A 23,341-nucleotide genomic window follows, 5' to 3' on the forward strand; every position below is an offset into this window, starting at 1 on the left:
GCCTTCAATCCCTTTAGGACAGAGACCGTGCCCCATCCTGGTGTTTTTCCCTCCACCTAGCACCTGCCAAAGGACCGAGCACATGAGTACTTAATTTAAATGAACTGGTCTGCACTGTGTGTGTGAGTAGGGAGTCTATAGTCTGTCACATGTGAGTGTGGGGCATGGATGAGGAACATGTTGCACGTGTGGGTGTAGTGTGTTTACACCATGGGGTGTCATAAGGGGTGTAGGGAGTGATTACTGTAGTAACTAATAAGAGAGAAATGGAGTGTGTCCGCTGTGCAGGTGTACCTCTCAGGAGCACTGGAGGTGTCTGCACCTTGGGGTGACCCATAGGGGTATATATGGCATCTACACATTGGTGACTACTGTTTGGGGGCATAACAGCTGTCTGCACTGCAGGGTATCCTGTAGGGGTAAATGGATTGTCTACACTGTAGGGGTGCACCATTTGGGAAATATACGGGGTGCCCACTGTGGGGGAACATGACAAGTGCTGAGAATGTAGACAGATGCAGGACCCCAGGGAGAGGTATCTCTAGGAAGGTGACTGCCACCAGCTCCCAAGGAGGGGCTGCCCCCTGGGGACACCTCAGTTCCAGGGCTGGTGCTTACTCCTCCCAGCACTTGGTGACCTCCTTTTTGGGGACTAGGCTTTCAGGACCTGTAACAAATCTTCCTCTGAACAGGAATTTAATGTTTGCAGACTTTGGAGGCAACTCTGGTGAATTAAATGAACATTCAAATTTGGGGTATATAAGTAGTACATGAGTAACTATACAGTGGTTAAAGTTCCACCCCAGGTTTGGGACTCTTGTATTTGCTTTAGTAAATAGTATGGTAAAAATATCTCCCAACTGGGTGGAGGTAAAATGAGGAAGCTGACTGACTGGAGAAACTCAAACAGTGGCCTAGGAGGCTGTGCCACATATCAGGACCTATTGCAGACGTTAGCCCTGCGCTCTACAGTTTGTAAAGGGCATCTTCCCAGATGCTCACAGAGTGCTATAAGGCATAAGGCAGACACTGATCATATTCCAAGTTTACTAAGAGTTAAACAGGGCCGGGTGCAGTGGCTCATGCCTATAATCCCAACACTTTGGGAGGCTGAGGTGGGTGAATCACCTGAGGTCAGGAATCGAGACCAGCCTGGCCAACATGGCAAAACACCATCTCTACTAAAACTACAAAAATTAGCCAGGCGTGGTGGCAGGCCCCTGTAATCCCAGCTACTTGGGAAGCTGAGGGCTGAGGCAGGGACAATTGCTTGAACCCGGGAAGTGGAGATTGCAGTGAGACATGGCGAGCCTGGGCAACAGAGCAAGACTCTGTCTCAAAACAAAAAGCAAAACAAAACAGGAAAAAAAAAAAAAGAGTACAACAGCCAGAATATTGTCCATGGCTACCTTACTGGTAGGTGACAGGACCAAGGACCCACCCTCCCAGCCAACTGCCGGGAAGGCGAGGAGGACCAAGTGCTCATGTGTTTGTCTAAAAAGCAGCCTCATCAGCGCATATGTGTTTTTTTTCCCAATAACTCTATGTAAAAAAGAAGACATTCACGGTGTCTCTGTACCACATGTCTGACAGATACACCATGTGTATATGGTGGGTATGTGCTCTGTACGATTAAGCTTTTCCTACGTGTATAATGGATATAAAATGTGTGGGAGGAGGATATGCCATGTGGGAGGTGAATTTGCTGGGGGTATCTGCTATATGGGATGGCTTTACAGTATTTGCAATAACTATATTTTGGGTAATCATTTACAACATAAAATGTGTATTAATGTATTTGTTCTGTGTATTTCCTATTTCTCTGTGCATATACTGTGTAGGGCAGGCATACACCGTGCATGATGGGTACAGGCTCTGTGTCTGATTAGTATGCCATGTGTGTGATGAGTGCAGGCTATATGTGGAGTACATGTTGTTTATGCTTGTGTGAAGGTTGTACCCTGAGTGTGTGTGATGGCTGTATTTTGTAATAGTATACAAGGCATAAACAGTGTCTACAAAGAATGTGCTGTGTCTGAGGAGTGTACGTTGTGTGGGTGATGTGTATACTCTGGGGAGGGATGTGTTGTGTAACATGTACTATATGGGTGATGAGCATATACTGTGACATATACTCAGTGTGTGATAAAATTACATTGGGTAAGTGTGCATACACGCCACATACGGAGCATATATTGTATGTGTGATGGGTATACAGCGTGTTGGGTATAATGAGTAATAGGTATATGTAGTGTATATAATGGACTTACTCTTTATGGTGAATATATACTGTGTGGGAGTGCTAAATATACACTTTGTAGCATAAATAAGCACTGTGTGATCAGTACATGGTGTGTATGGTTGTGTCGCAAAGTTGTCATTGTGATGGGTCTGTTTGGTGTGTATCAGGCACCCTGGTGTATGGAGGCCATGATGGGAATATGGGATGTGCGCCTGAGTGGGAGCAGGCAGAGGAGAGTCATCCTGCGGGGAGGGGGCATGGCAGGGAGCAGTTGGATCTTCATCTGTTTCCAGAACCCCCAGACCCTTGAGCCCACCGACCACACTGTTTCAGGTTCTTCCTCAAGTTCTTCCTCAAATGCAACCAGAACTGCCTGAAGAATGCGGGGAATCCCAGAGACATGCGCCGCTTCCAGGTGGGTCTGGAGAGAGGGTTTCCCCTTGCAACCCCACCCTTTCCTAATGGAGGGGAGGCGAGGGGGAAGGGAAGACTGTGACCCTGCCACCCTGGGAACGGCCTCCAAGGCAGATCTCTGCCCAGCCCTGTGCCTCCCCAGCCTGGTTGGTGCCTGCTGGGGGTGGGGCAGCTCCTTCTCTACTTGTGCTGGCTGCCAAGGGAGGCTTCATTAGAGTCCCACTTAAGAAGATGCTAATTGTGACATTTTTACATGATTAACGACCCAGGCAATTTGCATAGCGTGAAGCGGAGAGCAGCTGCCCTTAGCACATCCCCAAGCTGCACACCCCTCCCAGTGCAGGGCGGGGGAAGAAGGCAGCCCTAGTTTTCTCCCCATAATAGGGCAGGGGCTCCTGCTGCTGGGTTCTCCGGCTGATGCTGCCCACCTCCACTTGCCTAAGACCCCATTCCTGCCTTGGAGGCCCGTGGATACAGCCCAGCATTCTCTGTATGCAAAAACAGTAGCCTTTCTTTGCCTAAGGAGCCAGTTTTTTCAGGGGTCTTTATTTTTGTAGCGCCTGGGGAGTCAGTTCATCTGGGGGTATCACCTGATCCAGCTGGCCCCCTTCCACCAGCTCAGACACTGCAGGATTGAAGCCCTCCTCCTCCCACCAGTGACCCTAAATTCCAGCATCCAGCCACCAGCCTCAAGGTGCTGGTTCCCCACCACATTCCCCTCCCGGGAGCCCCCGAGGGCCCCAGCCAGGCTGGCCTCGGCTCTCCCCGCAGGTGGTGGTGTCCACGACGGTGAGCGTGGACGGACACGTGCTGGCCGTGTCCGACAACATGTTTGTGCACAACAACTCCAAGCATGGCCGCAGGGCGCGCCGCCTGGACCCCTCCGAAGGTCAGGACCCTGGCCCAGCCCCGGCCGCCGCGGGCCCAGCCAGCCCCCAGGCCCCACCTCAGCGCGGTCCCCTGACCTGGGTCCTCTCCTGCCTCCCAGCTGCCACCCCCTGCATCAAGGCCATCAGCCCCGGGGAGGGCTGGACCACGGGCGGCGCCACCGTCATTGTCATCGGCGACAACTTCTTCGACGGGTTGCAGGTCGTGTTCGGAAACGTGCTCGTGTGGAGCGAGGTGGGCCAACCCCGCCTGTCTCCCTCTGGGCCTAGGGGCTGGGCCCTCCCCTCGCCGGTGCGGGACCTGCAGGCCTCCCCTCTCCCCTCGCAGCTCATCACGCCCCACGCCATCCGGGTGCAGACGCCCCCGCGACACATCCCCGGGGTGGTGGAGGTGACCCTCTCCTACAAGTCCAAGCAGTTTTGCAAGGGATCCCCCGGCCGCTTTGTCTACACAGGTAAGGAGTCCGGCGGGGGAGGGGGGGTCTAAGGTGCGCGGAGGGAGCCCTCCCCGCGCACTGATCTCGGTTCTTGGTGTTGGGAGTTAGCAGAGCTCTACGCTGTGGCCACGCCCCCTAGGCGGCCTCGGGTCCCTTCAACCACCTATGCCTGTGATCGCTCCGCTCGCAGGACCGTCTTTCTCTGGCTCTGTGTGTTTCCCTCCCTGGCCTCTGGCTCCTTAGTCCCTTCCCCGGGGCAAAGTCCTCCCCACAACCAACATTCTTACTCCCTCGGCCATCTCACCTCCTGAGCATTGTGTCTCCCGCCCGCAGACTCTCCAGGGTTTAGAGCCTCTCCAAAGGGATGTTTATTTCAAAGATGCCAATGGGGTCGCTGCTCCCCGAATCTTCTCTGGGTCTCTTGGTTCCCCCACGCTACCCCAGGCCTCACTCTGCATGTACACGCACACACACGTGCGTACATACACACCCCTTGCACGACGCCAGGGCGAGCAGTGAACACACGTGGAGAGGCAGTGTAGAACCCCCCAGCCTCGCTCTATTTGGCCGCTGGCCGAGTCTTCTCCATTTCCATCCTCCCGCCCCGCCCCCAGCTAAGCCACCCACTTCTCTCCACGCCACCGCAGTCCCCACCATCGCGCCGCCGCCCGCACCGATGCTCATCGAGCCCTTCGAGGGACGCTCGGTAGTGACCCTACTTACCCTCCCCGGAGCTCCAGTCTAACACGGAAAGGCTGAGCAGAGAACCGCATGGGGTGGATGGGGTCACACGGTCAAGGGGCTGACAATCAAGGAAAACCTTTGGTAGGGAGTGTCTGCTGAGCCCGGCTAAGCCGAAACCCGAGGGCTGAGTGGGGAGGTTGACCTGGGGAAGGAAGGGCGGTTGCAGAAGGAATGACAAGGACCGAGCCCCAGAAGTGAGTGCTTTCTCTTTGCCGGGAAACTAAAGGAAATTCACTAAGTCAGAATTAGAGGTGAAGGTAGGGCTTTGAGACTGGTGGATTAGGTCGGGGCCAGGCTATCTGAAAAGGGCGGTGCGGGGATCAGGAAAAGGGGAGGGAGGAGGAGAAGGGCGTGGGGAGCTGGGTCAGACGCGCATACACACACACCCCTTGCACAACGCCAGGGTGAGCAGTGAACACAACACACGTGGAGATGCAATGTAGAATCTGGCTGCTGGCCGGATCTTCTCTACTTCCATCCTCCCGCCCCAGCCCAAGCCACCCACTTCTCCAGCTGCTTCCCTAGGGTGCATGCAAACCTCTAGCTCTCAGATGCTGCAGAGAGTCCGCTTGAGCCGTGATAAATGAAGATTGTTAAGTTTTTTCTTTTTTATAATAAACTCCTGATTTGACCAGATGAAAAGAGAAAACTCTCCATCGAGTCCTGCCCTTAGGACTATAACTCATATGTGTATACGGTTTCCCTTTTTTCTAATCACAAATGGGTGCATGTGTGTTCATGCCAAGCGCCTAGGGCCGAGGACAGAGCCTGGCTCAGTAAGTATTTGTTGAATAAACAAACGAAGGAACTGAAACTTCCCTGAACCTCGCTGCCAGGCGTGCCTGGAGTTTTCCGGGGCACTTGGGCTGGCCTGGTGGAGAGGGCTGCAGCGAGGCTCCTGGATTGGGCGCTGGCCTGCTTTTGGCGCCCTGCGTCTCACCCTGGGAGTGGGGGGCTGCGGGGGAGACGTCCTCCAAACGCCGCCCTCTTCCCCAGCTCTGAACGAGCCTACCATTGACTACGGATTCCAGAGGCTACAGAAAGTCATTCCCAGACACCCCGGAGACCCCGAGAGGCTGCCCAAGGTACTCAGAGGGGTGGGGCGGGGCTGAGGGTGTCCTGTGGGCAAGGGGGTGAGGAGGGGCTCCCGAGGGCCCCTTCGTCGCCCCCAGGGGCTGCCCCTCCGTCCCGCTGTCTCTCCCCGTGTCCCCAGGAAGTGCTGCTGAAGCGGGCGGCCGACTTGGCAGAGGCCCTGTACGGAGTGCCCGGCAGTAACCAGGTATGGCGCCTCCGCCCTCCCAGCGCCGCCGGGACCCGGGCTCCCCAGCACGCGGCGCCCGCGGCTGCCCCGGCCGTGCCCCGCTCTTGTCTTCGCAGGAGCTCCTCCTGAAGCGCGCGGCGGACGTGGCCGAGGCTCTGTACAGCACCCCCCGCGCACCCGGGCCGCTCGGACCCCTGGCCCCGAGCCACCCACACCCCGCCGTCGTGGGCATCAACGCCTTCAGCAGCCCGCTGGCCATCGCCGTCGGGGACGCCACCCCGGGGCCCGAGCCGGGTGCGTGCGCCGCGCCTCCCCGCCGTCCTCGGGCCTCGCCACCGTCCCTCCCCGGCCGGCACCGCCCCCTGACGGCCGCGCTCTCTCTCGCAGGCTACGCGCGCAGCTGCAGTAGCGCGTCCCCCCGCGGGTTCGCGCCCAGCCCCGGCTCGCAGCAGAGCGGCTACGGCAGCGGCCTCGGAGCTGGCCTGGGCGGCTACGGCGCGCCGGGCGTGGCCGGCCTCGGCGTGCCTGGGTCCCCTAGCTTCCTCAATGGCTCCACCGCCACCTCGCCCTTCGCCAGTGAGTGTCCCTCGCCCGCGAGGGAAGGTCGGGGGCCGGGGAGCGGAACGGGACTCAGCCCCGCCCCCGCCCATACCGGAGAGGTTGGGGCGCCGGCGCCGTGAGAGTCGACCCTGGCTCAGCCCTCGGGGGCAGGCCCACAGTCCCCGTCTGGCACCTCCCCTGCCGCAGGACCTCAACCCCACCCCTAGGCTGCACATCCTGGGGTCCTGGGGCCAGAGTACTTAGTGCACCTTTAGCCTTCTTTGCCGATCCGTTATGCACATCGCTTCTAGGCCTCCAGTCCCCCTGAAATGGGCTTTAATGGGTGGCGGGCGTCCATCTGAAATCTGGGACACCGCCCCCTTCCCATCTCGCGCCGGGACTTGGGGAGGAGGCTGGCGCCGCCTGCCGGAAGCCTAAGGAAACTCAGGGCTCGAGGGAAGCCGGCTTCCAGCCGCCCCCAGCTCCCAGGACTCCAGAGGCCAGGTGGGCGTGGGGAGGATGCGGTCCCTGCGATGTCGTCCGGCAGAGCGAGCGAGCGAGTTCTGTATGATCAGACAGAATTTGAGTTTCAGTGTCCAAATCAGGAGCTGCCGGGCATTCAGCAAGTTACTTATTTGAACTTGTTTCCTCGCAGTCAAATAGGGTCAGTTCCACCCCCTGCTTAAGGTTGATCTCGGATCTGAATGTGCCACTGTGCCTAAAGGGCCAGTGTATGATTTCAGAGTCCCAGCCCTGACTGTGGGCGCCGACCACGTCCCATCTGGCTTCTTAGAGTGGGGAGCTCAGAGCTGGGTGGACAGGCAATGTCTGCGTGTCATGAGTGAGTGACATTCCGAACGGCTTTTATGCCTTGTCATTTTACACTGCCCTCAAGACTCTTCCATCATCAAGTTCCAGATCAGCATGTTCACAGCTCTTTTTAGCTTAGCTATTCAGCAGGCATTTATAAAACGCCCACTGTATGCAAAGCCCAGGGCTTGGGGGATCCCCCCACTCCTGTCACCTGCAAGAAGCCTCCCTATCAATCATAAGAGAGATTGTCCCTGAAGTCCTAGGCGACTCTGCAGAGCTGGAGAGGTGGTGAAGGCTGTCCCAGAAGGAACTGGTCATGGCTCTGCCCGTGGTGCCCTCCCCTCTCCCTGTCCCATATTTGCCATTGCCGACACTGCACTGTCTGTCCACCAGCCTGGCTTTCCTTGCAGGGCATGTGTCCTGCCTGCTTTCTGGCTGAAGGCTTGAGCCTGGCCCTCTCCTCTGGCCTGGGCTCAACTTCTGGGTCCTAACGCCCCATAAGCCAGAGTCCACATAGGCCATGGCCCTCTGGTGTCCCTCCTAAGGCCCCTGCCTCTCCTGGCTCTTTGCTCAGGCCAGGATTGGCTGCTCCTCCTTCCCCTCAGTTCTGGGGCAGTACCCTCACAACCTCTCTGTGGGCACCCCCTTGGTTTTGAAGCTTTCCCCTTGGGCCAACACTAGTGGGGTCTGGAACATCAGTTCCTTCCCGCACATACACTGTGGTCAACAGTAGAGGAACACACTGCCCCAGTGTGCAGAACCCAGCCCACCTGGGGTCTTCCGATTCATTCAAGAAGATCAAGAATTCTAGAGCTGCTTAAACCCAGCATCAGCTGGAGACACACTGGACTTGAGGGAGGGTTGGGTCCTATTTCATGATATTGTCTTGACCAAGGCTTACCCAGGTACCCTTCCACTCCCCACGTTCAGGGTGCTTTGTGGCCCAACTCCAAGGGGTGTCATTCTCATTGAGTTTGCCAGAACATTCCTGGAATGACATCAGAACTGCCCCAGCCAGAGGCTCGGGCTGTTTGCTTGGGTCTCTCTTTGTTTTTCTGCTTCAGCCACCAGCAACCCTGAAATGACTCACAACTCCCCACACTACCTACCCAAGGTACAAAATGTGGCTGTGAGCCCTGGGCATTGAGAGCTATAGTACATTTTCTGGCATTAGTCTCAAGCCCTTCATCGGGCTCTGGGGGCCTCTCCAGCTGGCAGTAACTGTTGTCTTAAAGGAGATGAGGCTGAGGGCATTTGGAAGAGGGGCAGCTGTCCAAGGCATTATTGTATCAAGGGAGGTAGGAGGGTCCTCTGATGCCAAAGGCAGCCTTCTCAGGCTATTGCTTTCTTCCAGGAAGCCCCACCCACCCCACTGCCTGCTGCCTGGACAATACTCAAATCACAGCCTTACCAGTCTTTATAGGAGAGAGGCAGGGAATTGGGTTCAGATGAGGATGTAGAAAGGTGGGATCCAGCGATGCCCTGGGCCTGAGCCTCCAGGAGAGGAGGCTGCAGGAAGAGGGGGCAGGCAAAGCCTGTGTGCAGGAGGCTCCCTTGCCATTCCCAGGAGGGCAAGCCACAGCCTGGGTGGCTAGGGAGTTTGAGAACAGGAAGATCTGAGGATGTAGATCCCTGCACTTTGCTTTAAAATTGACCAGCTGGAAGGGGGAAATTCAAGAGACCCCCAAGGGCCCAGGCTGGAGATGACAAGGACCTGCATTAAGCTGTAAGGAAACAAAGTGCCCCAGCGTGCAGGGGGAAGTGGGAGAGGGACAGAGGAGCATAGGGGACATTGGCAAGGAGAGCATATTTGAGGAGGAAGTTGGAGTGCTGTTTATGATGTTGGGCAGAGAGGCTTATAACAGGAGCCTGTGCGTTCCCCCAAACTTCATCCCTGACTACTTGCTCCAGCTCTTCTGTGACCCCTGAACTATGACTATAGCCTTGGCACCCCAAGCAAGGCTCATAAACGTTTCCTAGCATCTCAGAATCCCAGGGGTTTTCAGCAGAAATCCTGAAGTAGTCCAGCTGTTGCTCATCTCATTTTTGAGTTTGGTTGGGTTTTTTTGAATGTTCTGGTTTTGCTTTTGTCTTTACCTCATCTGGCCCTGTCATCCCCAGCCCCAAGAAAAGGTCTCCAGAACCGTTGAGAGGTCAGGGCTGGCCCAGGACCCTCACAGCTCCCAGTGAGGTCTGAGCCTGGTACCTGGGTCAGCAGCCCACGTGGGGCCCCAGCGAAGCTCACTCTGGTGCTGTCTCCCTGTTGTGTCTCCCACCACCTTCCCTGCTGCGCCTGCCCCTCCCCGCCCCGCCCCGGAGTCATGCCCTCTAGCCCCCCGCTGGCGGCTGCCTCCTCCATGTCCCTCCCGGCCGCTGCCCCCACCACCAGCATCTTCTCCTTCTCGCCTGTCAACATGATCTCCGCCGTCAAACAGAGGAGCGCCTTCGCCCCCGTGCTGCGCCCCCCGAGCTCCCCACCCCAGGCCTGCCCCAGAGCCCACGGAGAGGGGCTTCCAGGTGAGTGCTCCACCCTGCCTCACTGCGGCAGGAAGGAAGGGCCCTTGTGGAGCAGCTGGGCTAGAGGGGCCTGCTCCATCCGCATCTCACCAGTGCCTCATGCTGGCTAACCCGCTCTTCTTGGAGGACGGAGAGCAGGGAGCTCTGCTGGGGTCCAGGGAGGTCCCTCTGGCCCCCACTCCCCTGGTCTCGCAGCCTGGGATGGTCACCATTCTGGATGCTCTCAGTTGACCACTTGGCCAAGGAGAAGAGACTCAAATCACAGTTGATGAGGTCTAGAAACTACCCCAACATGCCATCCCCATCCAGCTGAGCCCAGAGCAAAGACCCTTGGAGCTGGTGGGCTGCACGCCTGTACCTGTGCCTCCCTGTGTCCACCAGAGGGTAGCACACACCACTGTGAGGGACTGGGTCGCTGACGATGGAAGGGGACTGACCTTAGAAGAGGCTTAGCCCAGCTTCCCTCCCCACATTTTACAGATTAGGACTTGAGACCAAGTCATCTTCCCACATCCCATTCGTGAAATGGCTGTTCTCTCACTTTACCCACGTGCAGCAGAACCTTTGAACCAGCAGAGCCTTTCCTATTCACGTGGTGATTGGAAACTCACTGGGAGGACAGAGGGAGGGACCGGCTGTGGAAAAGGAGGAGGCAACAGGATGTGGGTGGGGCAGAACAGGTCCTTGTTGATGGGGATGTTGGGGGCCGGGGCCAGTGTCTTCCCTAAGAGGCTTACAGGTGTTTTTCTTATCTGGCTAAGGGATGCTTCCACGGGATCCCCTAGGACTCAATCTGGCACGCAGCAGGTGCTTAATAAATAGTCGAATTATTGAATGAATACATGAGTCAGAAGGGCACCATTCACACCCACACAGAAGGCTGCAGTGCAGTTTGTGGGGCACTGATCTGGAAGAGGCTGGGTTAGAGCATGTCCTATCGCGTATTCCCCAAGACAATAATGGGTCAGAGCAACAGAGCATTAGGAAAGAATCAGTGTTGAAATTATGTAAGTGGCTACTGAAGAATTTGTCAGAGCCTTTCATGTGCCAGGGTACATTGTGAACCTTCTAGGAAACAGGAGATGCAAATTTATTTGAGCACAAAAATGTATTTTTCTAACAGCATCTTGAGATTAGTTCCTGGGGAATGACCTTGAGATGCAGGAAGAGATACCCTCATGGTTTCCTCAGCCTGATGTGGGGGCTGATCAGGCTGGGATGCCTGTCACAAGAGCAAGGCCAATGGCCTGGGCCCCAGAGCCATCTCCAAATCCAAGGCAGGGGCAGGTGGGGCAGCCTCCAGGCTGAGGCAGGGGAGGGGGCTGTGGACAATGCTCTACGGAGCCTCTGTGCTCCAGGGTCCCTGTATGAGAGTCCAGGGACGCCGGAAAGAGGGTGCGAAACCTCAGGGCCTGGGAGAACAACTGAGGATGATACATGTCTGCAGCGTCCTGCAGAATCAGCTGCTCTGGGGGCAGTCAGAGCAACTAGGTGCAGCCCAGAAACTTCTGAGAACTGTGCTGATGCCCTGCCCTGCACACAGAATGGGGCCCCTTCCCACCAGGGACCCTCCTCTGCACAGTTCAGACAGGCCTGTGATGGTGACTCAAATAATAACAGACTTTTGTGCCAGGAAGGGCAGGCGGGCAAGGGGGCTGCTTGGTGACCCATCCAGGGGTAGCCCATCTTCAGGGAAGGACTTGCCCAAGCAGGGTTTGAAGAAAAAGGCAGGGGTTCTTAGTGGGGGAGGAATGCCCTAGATAGAGTAGACCTCGGGCTGAAGGTGTGTGGGTGGGAAGGCAGAGATTTGGAGCCCACATTCAAAACATTAAGAACATAACATGGCCACGTGCAGTGGCTCACATGTGTAATCCTAGCACTTTGGCAGGCTGAGGTGGGCAGATCACTTGAGATCAGGAGTTCAAGACCAGTCTGGGCAACATGGCAAAACCTCGTCTCTAAAAAAAATACAAAAATGAGCTGGGTGTGGTGGCCCATGCCTGTAGTCCCAGCTACTCGGGAGGCTGAGGTGGGAGGATCACTTGAGCCTGGGAGGTCAAGGCTGCAGTGAGCTGAGATTGCGCCATTGCACTCCAGTCTGTCTAGCCTGGACAACAGAGCAAGACTCTGTCTCAATAAATAAATAAATAAATAACATACAAATATAGGCCAAAGATTTATTTAACTCATCAGTGAGGGAGCTAACAGGATGACAGAGTGGCTTAAAGGAGACAGTGACAGACTGAAGCCAGTAAAACAAGGAGGGCTGAAATAAGATTGCTGGCTGCAAACTGCTTCCACAGAGCAATAAACTTGTAACCTTCCTCTGGGGATTGTCTTTTCTACCAATGAGAAATCATCCGCCATTTCTCAGCCTCCTCCAAGTGAACATCCATTCAACTGAGCAAAGCCTGGGCCCTAGCCAGTAGCGTGGAATCAAAAGACGTCACATGCCCCAGAATAAGATGACTCTTAAGGTGGGCTTATTTGATAATGGTCTAGGGTGACTTTGAAAGGATACACAGTCACTTTTTTGGCCTTATTTCCAAGTTTTGGATAATTTTTCTTAGGTGTGTCTGGAGCTTAGAATGTGAGGGATGGAGAGAACAGAGGGTCACTGATTTCTCCTGCCAGCAAAGAGAACCATGGGGGGGAGTCAGGCAGGGGTGGGGAGTGGTGAAGTGACGAATTTCATAGGTGTGGGAGGCAGACAGGATGCTGCTGTGGGTATGTCAATCAGTACTCCTGGAGGCTGGCCTCTTTCCTTTTCTGCCCTGGTACATGGCCATGTGCTTGAGGAAGCAGATGGGCCCTCTGAAGGAGGCCACCCTGGGAGAAGGAGCCTGGGGTCATCTCTCTCTCGAGGGAGGTAGGGAGCAAGAGCATGGGCTGCATCCCCTGAGCATCTGAGAGGCACCCCTCACCCCTGATCTGCAGTGCTGCCGCGGGCCAGGGCTAGGGATGGCTGACTGCCTTCAGAAAGTGCTATATCCCCTGCCTGCTGTCTCCAGCCCAGAGAGTGACAGGCAGGTGGCTCCCCAGGTGGCGCATGGCTTATGGCTCCTTTCTCCTTGATTACCGCAGACCAGTCTTTTGAGGATTCTGACAAGTTCCACTCTCCAGCCCGGGGGCTTCAGGGCCTGGCGTACTCCTAATTACGGTAGGTCTCTGACTGGGTCTGGCCTCCCCCGCCCCACCTGGCCCTGAGATGGGCTTGCTCTCTAAAGGCCTTCATCCTGTGCTCAAGCCTCCCCGCTAGCAGCCCCGCAGGGATGGGGAGCTGGGGTCCAAGTCTTCCTCCCCGGGGCCCATCTAGACAGCTTTCTGAGGTACATAGCCCACCCCAGTAACCCAAGCTGACCAGGTAGAGAGAAGTGGCTTCCTGTCCCCTGGCAGCCAGCCTTCCTCCCCGACCTTCTTCTCTCCCTCTCTCGCCCCACCAGGTCTGCAGCTGTTCCCGTGGAGCCCGGACTGGAGGTCCCTCTGGGATTCACAGCCACACCCTGGATGGTGGCACAGACAGATGCAAGGCCAGGGCCATGGGCAGACCTCAACCCGTGAGCTGAACGGGGAGAGGCCTTCACCCCATGCTCAAGCCTCCCCGCTAGCAGCCCCACAGGCTTCTCTCGCCTCCCTGTCTTGGGGTGGTCAGAAACCCCAGCACTGTGCAGATGCTCTTGGCAGGAGAGTGTCCCAGGGAGGTGCTGGGATTCTGGGCCTCAATGTCTGGGTCTTGGTTCCTCTGAAAGAAATGGATCTTGTGCAGACCAGGGATGTCGAGTGAGGGGAGCATGGGATGGGGACCGTGGGAAAGAGGACAGCTCAGGGAGAAGTGACCTGAAAAGGTCCTGTTTGCATCTGACCCATCTCAACTGGCCCAGCATCCCAACTTCTCTACAGCAGAAGGGTGGCGCCCCGCAGCCTCGGGAGGCCTGCCCAGGCTCCCGTGGAGCTTCCAACAGCTGCTTGGCCCCGCAGCTGCCCCCACTTCCTTTGAGACCTGCACTCTCATGCCTGCCACATCGTGCCTCCCTGTGGGGGCCTTGGGCATGGAGGAGGCAGAAGAGGGGGTGCCAGGCCTCCTGTATTTGGGGTCTTCCCCCAGTGGATGTCTCATGTACTCTGGCCCCACACACTCACAATGACTCTGGCTGGCCCCATGCAGCGGGCCCAGCCGCCCCCCAGGTGGCCTCACATTCTGCTCTGCTAAGTTTGGAGAAAACAGAACAATAAACCAGATGCAGGTGGTGCCCGCCCGGCCTCTCACCTGCCTCCTTGGTGTGAGTTTGCTTTTCTTAGCAGCAGTTCAGCAGCTCTAGGGGAGGCTCCAAACCCTGCCCCCGGGGAGCCCTCTTGCGCCTTGGGCTTTTTAAACAGCCCCAGAGTTCGACTAAGCAAGTATTCCCTGCCCCACCTCTGTTCTTGGGGACTGTTGGGGGAGGGGGAGCAGGCTAGCAGGCCTGAGCTCTGCCTGGGAGCATAATAGGGCCACTGAGGACTCAGCTGCCCAGCTCTCTAGTCAAGATCAAAGTGGTGGTTGTCAGGACATTGCTGAGAACCAGGAGAGACCAAACCAAATATGACCCAGATGTACAGAGGCTCAGAAATTGGATCCAATCCAACATAGAGGCTGCAGGGCCACGCCTGGGCTGGGTGGGGCAGCTTGTGGCTCCCAGGGCGGTTTATCTGAGCCACACCCCAATCCCATCCCACCGCCCCCACCCCCAGGCCTAGGCACCTTATGGCTCACCTGCCTCAGAGTTTGGGTGGAAGGAGGGTAAGGAGGCAAGATTCCTGTGCCCATTCACTCCACCACCCACCCCTCTAGGATGAGTCCCAGTTGTCCCCCTGAGATATGTCCCCTGGATGATGGTCTGGCTGTCTGACCCTGAAAGCCACCTTTTTGACCCACGATCCAGTGAGCCCCGTGTCTAGCCCCAAGCCTCAGGCCTTCCTCTTTCTCTTCCTGGCCCTGCTTCTGGGCTCTGGCCTCTGGACACCCTGGCCCTTTCAACCCATGCGTCCATGACCTGCAAATGCAGCCTTCTGGACAGGCACACTTGCCAGGGCAGATGGGCTGGTCCTGTCTTTCAGAGGCCTCTACTTCTTTCTCTGGTGTTCTTGGCCAGCGCCTGGGATTCATCTTTCCTGGGCACACGGCAAGAGGTCATGCTGCCTTCTGGTCATCCTGTCCCATTCTCAGTGCTTGTGTGGCCTCCCGCTCAGAGCACCAAAGCCTGCCTGCCCACGCCCTGCTTTATTTGGCTCTGAGCAGCTCCCATTGCCCAGGGCCCTCCCAGCTGAGGCCCTGCAAAATTCTAATCTGCACTGGACACAGGTGATAACTGGATAGTGGTCACACTCTGGTTCCCAGGATGGGTCAGGTGCCATGGTGGATATAAATGAGACATGATGTCTGTCCCTAACAATCCCACAATGCTGCTCAAGCCACCATTTGAGTCCACACTGTCCTTTTCCTTCATCCACAGCAGACATAGCTAACCAGTTACCATGTTTGCGATGGCCTGGATTGTGCCTCCCTAAAATCCATATGTTGAAGCATTAACCTCCCACGTGACTGTATTGAGGATGGAGCCTTTAAGGAGGTGATTAAGGTTGGACGAGGTCATCAGAGTAGAGTCTTGATCCAATAGAATTGGTGCTCTTATAAGAAGAGGAACAGACACCAGAGTGCGCTCTCTCTGTCAGGTAAGGACACAGAGAAGGCAGCCGTCTGCAAACCAGGAAGAGAGCCCTCACCAGGAATCAAATCAACTGGCACCTTGGCCTGCGATTTGCAGCCTCTAGGACTGTAAGAAAACAAAATTCTGTGGTTTAAGCCACCCAGTCCATGGTATTTTGTTATGATAGCCCAAGCAAACTAATACAACATTTTTTTTTCCATCTGTGAGCTGAGGGCTGCTTCCAGGAAATTAACCCTTTAGTGTTTCTGGCCTGCCCCTCCCACCTACATGGAGGAAAAATCACCAGTTAGGCTTTGTTGTAGAATATTGTCAGCAAATTCTGGGACAGTAATCTGAGATGATGTGGACAAGGCACCAAGAGCCTCTGCTATGCCACAAAACCACCATGATGACAGAATCATTTTCAACGAAGCTACTGATCAGAGTTGTCATTTGAGATGAAAACTATTAGCCAAGTCAATATCACACCAGGCCTTCTTGTAGTCTATAATCAGTGAGGAGCAAGTCAAACTGCTGACCATGAGTCAGTACAAGACTGGCCCACCAGCAAACCTGGGCCTGTGTCTGGGTCTGCGGCACCCTCTGCAAAGCAACTGGGGCATCTTCTGGGCCTTGCAAATGGAACACCTTTCTGGACTTCCCACATCCTGTAGTCAAAGAGGTTCCATTCTCAATAGCACCAGCAATCCTCAGTCTGAGGATGACATTAAGCCAAGTGGCAGAAACTTGTCCTTGAGCTTACATAAATCTGTAGTGGAGACCCACTACCCAATAAATGCTATCAAATGACCAGGTCTTAGTTTAGCTCAGTCCTGAGGCCTTGCACACAAGTAGAATTGATTGGCTCATTGGCATTCATCCCTACAGAGCCTGGATATCCCAGGCCAGTGATGAAAATCCTAACCTTAGCTCCAATTCCTATGTGAATATTGGTCAGGGTGGGATCATTCGCCTGGAATGGAAGTTGTCTTTGTTTCGGTTCCCCCAGCAGCAGACCTTGGGACAGGAGGTGGGTCCAGATGGTTTATTTGGGCAACAATCCCAGAAGGCACCAGTCAGGCGAGCAGGGAGGGGAGGCAGCAGAAAGAAGGAAGCCCAATACAGAGTGCTACTGAGCAGGCTACTACTGTGGGTTTTTCTGAAGCTTAATCCCAGCTGGGAGCTCTGGGAGGCTATAAAATGCATACCTCAGGAATTTCGCACCTGAGGAGCGAGGCAGCTGGCGTACTTATACACTAATTCTCATCAGTCAGGGGTTAGGGCTTCTGGATGGAGTGGGAAGGCAGCACTAGCTTTCTGACACCTCCAGTCTTCCCCACAGGTGGTAAAACAGTCCCAGTAGCTAGAGAAAACACTCAGACAAAGAGAAGCAGGAGCTGACAGTTGGAATCAGACAGGTGTACACAGAGGAGGTACAGATGAGGGCATGTGGGTGGGGCACATACCTGGAGGTGGTCCCTGGCAGTCATCCAGGGGAAGATGGTTTTTTCTACTTAAAGTAAGTTTGGAGCAGGCATGGATTTTTCCTATATCTGCAGGTCCCACCTCTACCTGGGACCAGGTGACAGAAACTGCCCAGGCTATTTCTTGTTGAAGTACCAAGATGCCAGGTGACAAAGGGGTCCCTCTCAGCGTCAGCCCACCCCCAGGCTTCTAATGGGGATGGGAGTAGAAAGGGCATCAGACCCTTGGCTGCTCACCCTTCAGAGAGAGTACATCTCCAGTAAGTCCTCTGCTTTCCTCTTACAAATGTTTCCCAGCAGAACCAGGCTGCTACACTTTGCATCTGACCCTGGGGACCAGAGAGCTTCTGGGGCTACATTTTGGCTCAGACAGCACCCGCTATAGACAGGTCTCACTGGCTCAAGAGAAGCCAGGCAGCAGCTTTGACCAGCCCTCTGCTGACTATTCTGCAAAATATTCTCCCTGCCCCCTGCCCCCTGCCCCCTGCCCATATTGGCAGAGCCTTTCAACTTCTTCCAAAAACAAAAATCCCCTAGAGAAATGGAAACTGCTGTGCAGTGTGGAAAGGATGGTCTTTTAAAAATATGATGTTAGAGCCCAGGCAGCTAGTTGGGAGGCTGAGGCAGGAGGATTGCTTGAGCCCAGAGGTTTGAGGCCACCCTGGGCAACAAGTGAGACCCCCATCTCTCAAAAAAGAAAATGGTGTTGGGTTAATTGGATAGTCATATGCAAAAATTACATTTGACCTCTCCACATACACAAAAATCAATTCCAGGTGGATCGTGGATGGAACTGTGAAACCTAAAGCAATAAGTCTTTATGCCCTTGAAGATAGACTAGAAGCTTTTTGCCAGAGTGATATCCAAGGTCTGTTTCTCTACCCATGTGACCAACTTTGGAATAAAGCAAGCCCTGAACATATTTGAAATGGTTCAAATGGACCCCAAAGTCTCTTTTCACTTCTCTAGGAGAACTTTTCCAAATAGGAAAAAGTTCACAGTTCACAGTGTCTTTCTAACTGAGGAGAGACTAGGTCTTCACAGTTAGTGATTCCCCGAAGCTCTTAACTGCTTATCCTGGGGCAGCCGCCTTCCCCACCCTGTCCACAGCTCCCTCCTCTGCTACCACCTCAGTGGTAGTAACAACACCCACTGGGTGATGGAAGGGAATGGGCCACCTCCTTGGAGCCACCAGCCTAGAAGTTGGCTGTTCACAAGAAGACCTTCAACGTGAGAGTCCTGATGGGGGCGAGGCATCGACAAATACGGACCTAGGATCCTCTTATCACTTCTCCCATGTTCCCCTTCTCTTCACTCTTATTGAGAGGTGTGTGTGTGTGTGTGTGTGTGTGTGTGTGTGTGTGTGTGTCAGGGTTTCGCTCTGTCACCCAGGCTGGAGTGCAGTGGCACAATCAGAGCTCACTCCTGGGTTCAAGCAACCCTCCTGCCTCAGCCACTTGAGTAGTTGGGACTACAGGTACCACACCCAGCTAATTTTTTGGAGGGTAAGAGATGGAGGTCTCACTATATTGCCCAGACTGGTCTCAGACTCCTGGGTTCAAGTGATCCTCCTGCCTCAGACTCCCACAGTGTTGGTATTACAGGCGTAAGCCACCACGCCTGCCTTCATTATGAGATTTTTTTTTCTTTTCTTTTCTTTCTTCATTTATTTTTTGAGACAGGGTCTTGCTCTGTCACCCAGGCTGGAGTGCAGTGGCACAATCACAGCTCACTGCAGCCTCAGCCTCCTGGCTCAAGTGATCCCCCCACTTCAGCCCCCGGAGTAGCTGGGACCACAGGCACGTACCACCATGCTAGGCTAATTTTTCGGTGTGTGTTTTGTGGAGACAGGTTTCTCCACGTTGCCCGGGTTGGTCTCAAACTCCTGCGCTCAAACAATCCACCTGCCGCAGCCTCCCAAAGTGCTGGGATTATAGTTGTGAGCCACACACCCGGCCATTAGATTTTTCATAACCAGAATGTCTTAATTGAATGTAGTATAAGTTATTAATCTTTTCTTCATGATTAGTGTTTCTTGTATGCTTTTAATTTATTTATTATTTTGCTTCACGCTTCTCCTCCCCTTTTGTGTGCTTTTAAACAAATCTTCTGCTGGGTGCGGTGGGTCACGCCCGTAATCCTGGCACTCTGGGAGGCCAAGGTGGGCAGATCACCTGAGGTCAGGAGTTCAAGACCAGCCTGGCCAACATAATGAAACCCCGTCTACCCCGTCTCTACTAAAAATACAAAAATTAGTCAGGCATGGTGGTGCATGCCCGTAGTCCCAGCTACTCAGGAGACTGAGGCAAGAGAATCACTTGAACCCAGGAGGCAGAGGTTGCAGTAAGCTGAGATCACGCCACAGCCTGGGCAACAGAATGAGACCCCATCTCAAAAAAATTAATTGATTAATTAAATGAAATTAAAATAAAATAAATTTTCAAATCTTCACTTACACCAAAGTCAAGAAGATATTTTAGAATTTTTCGTTTTTTTTTTTTTTGGCTTTTATATTTAGGTCCACAATCCAACTAAAATTTATTTTTGTGTACAGTGTAACCTACAGATCAAATTTAATTTTTTTTCATATGGATAGCCAATTGGCCCAGCACCATTTACTGAAATGAGTATATTTTCCCCCACTTCATTGAACTGAAATCTTTGTTATAAATCAAATGTTCATATATGTATGTGTCTGTCCTGGATTCTCTATTCTGATCCATTTGTCTTTTTATCTATCCTTATACCAATGCCACATTATCTTAATAACTTTAGATTTATAGTATGTTTTGCTGTGTAGTATGGCAAGTCATCCAATTTAATTCTTCCTTTCAAATTTTTTTGTTTTTATTTTTAATTTTTTATAGAGATAGGGCCTCGCTATGTTACCCAGGCTGGTCCTGAACTTCTGGCCTGAAGTGATCGTCCTGCCTTAGCCTCCCAAAGTGCTCGTATTACAGGCTTAAACCACCACACCCGGCCTGTTCAACTTAGTTCTTCACAATTATGTCAGCTACATGTGGTCCTTTTCATTTCAATACAAATTTTATAATCAGTTTATTAATTTCTATTTTTCAAACTGATAGGCAGATTGCCTGAGCTCAGGAGTTCAAGACCAGCCTGGGCAACACAGTGAAACCCCATCTGTACTAAAATGCAAAAAATTAGCCAGGCATGGTGCATGTGCTTGTAGTCCCAGCTACTCGGGAGGCTGAGGCAGGAGAATTTCTTGAACCCTAGAGGCAGAGGTTGCAGTGAGTCAAGATCACACCACTGCACTATAGCCTGGGCAACAGAGCGAGACTCCGTCTCCCAAAAAAAAAACAAATCTGCTGGATTTTCATTGGGATTACATTAAATTTACAAACTAATTAATGGAGAATTGATGTCTTTAAAATATTGTGTGTTTCAGTCTATGAATATTGTATATCCCTCCATTTATTTAGATCTTTTAAAACTTCTCTTAATAATGTTTTATAGACTTCTGTATGAAAGTTTTGCACCTATTTCGTTTATTTCTACTTGATTATTTTGTGGTATTATAAATAGTATCATTTTCTTAATTTTATTTATTTGTTGTGAATATATAGAAACAATGGATTTTTGTATAATTACCTTGTATCCAGCAATCTTGCTTAGCCACTTATCCTTAGATTATCTTGAATTTTCTTAGCTACATAGTTATGTCATCTGCAAAAAAAGGACAGTTTCATTTCTTCACTTGCAGTCCTTACTTTTTTATTTTTACTTATTTTTCTTGCTTAAATGCACTGGCTGCAACCTCCAATACAATGTTGAATAGAAGCAGTGAGAGTGGACATCTTTGTTTTGCTCCTGATTCTGGAGGAAAAACTTTTAATATTTCATCATTAAGCATTGTGTTTGGTTTATAGATATCCTTCTATTCCTAATTTTCTAAAAATGTTTAAAAATTATAAATAGATGCCAAAATTTATGAAATATTTTCTACATATATTAGTAATCAAATTACTTTCTCCGTTATTTCATTAATGTGCTGAATTACATTAATTACATGTCTAATTTTAAGCCACTGCATTAGTTAATTATATGTTTAATTATAAATGGCCATATATTCTTTTTTTTTTTTTTTTTTTTTTTTTTTTTTTGAGTGCAATGGCACGATCTCGGCTCACTGCAGCCTCCCCTCCCTGGTTCAAGCAATTTTCTTGCCTCAGCCTCCTGAGTAGCTGGGATTACAGGCGCACACCACCACGCCTGGCTAATTTTTGTATTTTTAGTACAGATGAGCTTTCACCATGTTGACCAGGCTGGTCGGGAACTCCCGACCTCAAGTGATCTGCTCTCCTTGGCCTCCGAAAGTGCTGGGATTACAGGCATGAGCCACCATGCCTGGCCTTATTCTTTATACAGGGTATACCAATTATTAACACAGAGCCCATTTTCTCTTTCTCTCTCTGCACTACTCTCTAAGAAGTCACTCACTGGCCCTCGCCCTTCCCTGCTTCTCCTGGAGAAGCTAGGCTTTCTGCAGACCACCTCGGTACCTCACACTGCTATGCTGGCTTTGGCTACCTTCTGGGAGCAGTGGAGGGAAAAACATGAGAACAAACACAAATTAATCTCTCACTAAGTCATTCTACTTTGATCCTAACCCATCTTTTACCATTCTATTCTAACCTTTAAGATTCAAACCCAGCTGGGCTCCTTAGCTCTGGGTCCCCTCTGTTGGAAATCCAGAACAGTCCTCGTGAGTCCTCTGTTCAGGAGCCCCTGACCGCTCACTTCCAAAGGTGAAGATACTCAAAGCTCCCCTCCTTGCCTCACCTTGGCAGGGGGTCACAGAGTGGCAGCCTCAGGAGGGTGGGAGGTCCTGGGTTTGGAGCTGCAGAGACTGACAAGCAGAATGGGTAGGAGGGTCTCAGAGACCCCCACTGGAGACAGAATGGAAGAGAATTCATGACTCTAAGGATGCAGGAGAGGCTGCCTAGCAGGGCAGGAACAGAAACAAGACCGTTTTGTTTGTATACATTCCTTTTTGAGTATTTTATTCCTTGAGAGAGAAGGTGCCAAGTGTTTATGGGGGAAGGAAAGCTGGCCATCCAGTAGCAGATTTGCTGTTCCCTGGGGCTCAGCATCCCAGCATATTCATTCTCCAAAGCCTCTCCTGCCCCTCCCCTGTCAGCCTGGGAGCGAGAGCTACCGAGATGCACCCTCATCTGGCGGGGTGTGAGGAGGAGGCTCAGGCTAGGCTGCCAGGGCTCCGGGCAGTCATCCCATGAGTCCAGTTCCTGAAGGGCTGATTCGTGTAGGGCAGAAAAACCCTCTGGCTTGGCTCCTGCCCCTGCTGCCTCTCTGGGGGTTCCACCCATGTAGGAGCCTGCCCCTTCCACGCACCCACCCGCTCACCCAGAACTGAGTTCACCTTTAGGTGGGTGTGGGAGGCTCCAGCCACTCTCAGGCTGGCTCTGCCTCAAGCCCAGCCAGCGTTGGCTTCTGTGGTGAAAGCTGGTTTGTCTGGGCTGCTCCCCAGGGCCTTCCTGGAGCTGGGCCTGGAGGCTGACCTTGCCAAGACAAACTGTGGCTGCCGGTGGAATGTGGCTGAGCAGGCCCAAACCTGGCAGGTCTGTCCGTGGTGCCCCCGCAGGTTCCACAACACAGAGCCCTACAGAGTCAGGTGGGGCCAGGAGCAGGTACCGAGAGACTTCTGGGCATCTCTCTGTCCCTTGTTGAGTAAGGACGGGGCAGCCTCTCTTTTGGTCTCAACTGAAAGTGAAAAAGGCTATCATCAAGTGTGAAGGTTGACAGAATACCTCAACCCACTTCCTCTGGGAAGCGGCTGTGCAGGAGAAGGCATGGTGGGGAGGGGGTACAGGGAGGAGCGTGTGCCCGTGTGGGTGTGGGCATAAAGCAGGAGCTGCCAGGGGAGGAGAAAGAGCGCTGGCAAGACCTCTTCTTCCCTTAACACAGCCCGGTGGGATGGGGCTACACTGCTGTTAAAGCCACAGTTTAATTTTTTTTTTTTTTTTGGAGGCAGGGTCTTGTTCTGTCGCCCAGGTTGGAGTCCAGTGGCACTGTCTCAGCTCACTGCAGCCTCGACCTCCTGAGCGCAAGCAATCCTACCTCAGCCTCCTGAGTAGCTGGGACTACAGGCATGTGCCACCAGACCCGGCTAACTTTTCTATTTTTTATAGAGATAGGGGTCTCACTATGTTGCCCAGGATAGTCTTGAACTCCTGCCCTCAAGCAGTCCTCCTACCTCTGCCTCCCAAAGTGCCGAGATTACACCGTGTCCAGCCAGATCCACAATTTGTTCAGCCCATACCATCAGCCCATTAT

General features: G+C 53.1%; 1 protein-coding gene across 5 annotated transcripts in view; it reads left to right on the forward strand.

The window, feature by feature from the left end:
- The window catches only part of EBF4 (EBF family member 4), a 68,846-nt gene extending 54,707 nt beyond the window's left edge, over positions 1-14,139 (forward strand). For 3 of the 5 annotated variants that reach the window (XM_030826592.1, XM_012511812.2, XM_030826594.1), the window contains 11 exons: positions 2,576-2,657; positions 3,428-3,545; positions 3,645-3,778; positions 3,872-3,998; positions 5,721-5,809; positions 5,938-6,003; positions 6,102-6,279; positions 6,373-6,561; positions 9,658-9,855; positions 12,940-13,015; positions 13,299-14,139. In XM_030826592.1, the coding sequence (XP_030682452.1) occupies positions 2,576-2,657; positions 3,428-3,545; positions 3,645-3,778; positions 3,872-3,998; positions 5,721-5,809; positions 5,938-6,003; positions 6,102-6,279; positions 6,373-6,561; positions 9,658-9,855; positions 12,940-13,010 (1,252 nt within the window). In that variant the 3' untranslated portion in view covers positions 13,011-13,015; positions 13,299-14,139. The remainder of the gene's footprint in view (positions 1-2,575; positions 2,658-3,427; positions 3,546-3,644; positions 3,779-3,871; positions 3,999-5,720; positions 5,810-5,937; positions 6,004-6,101; positions 6,280-6,372; positions 6,562-9,657; positions 9,856-12,939; positions 13,016-13,298) is intronic. The other 2 variants (XM_030826590.1, XM_030826593.1) reach the window with 2 other exon arrangements.
- The last annotated feature ends 9,202 nt before the right edge of the window (positions 14,140-23,341 follow it).

The sequence above is a fragment of the Nomascus leucogenys genome, chromosome 13 (assembly GCF_006542625.1).
Source record: "Nomascus leucogenys isolate Asia chromosome 13, Asia_NLE_v1, whole genome shotgun sequence".
Taxonomy (NCBI): domain Eukaryota; kingdom Metazoa; phylum Chordata; class Mammalia; order Primates; family Hylobatidae; genus Nomascus; species Nomascus leucogenys.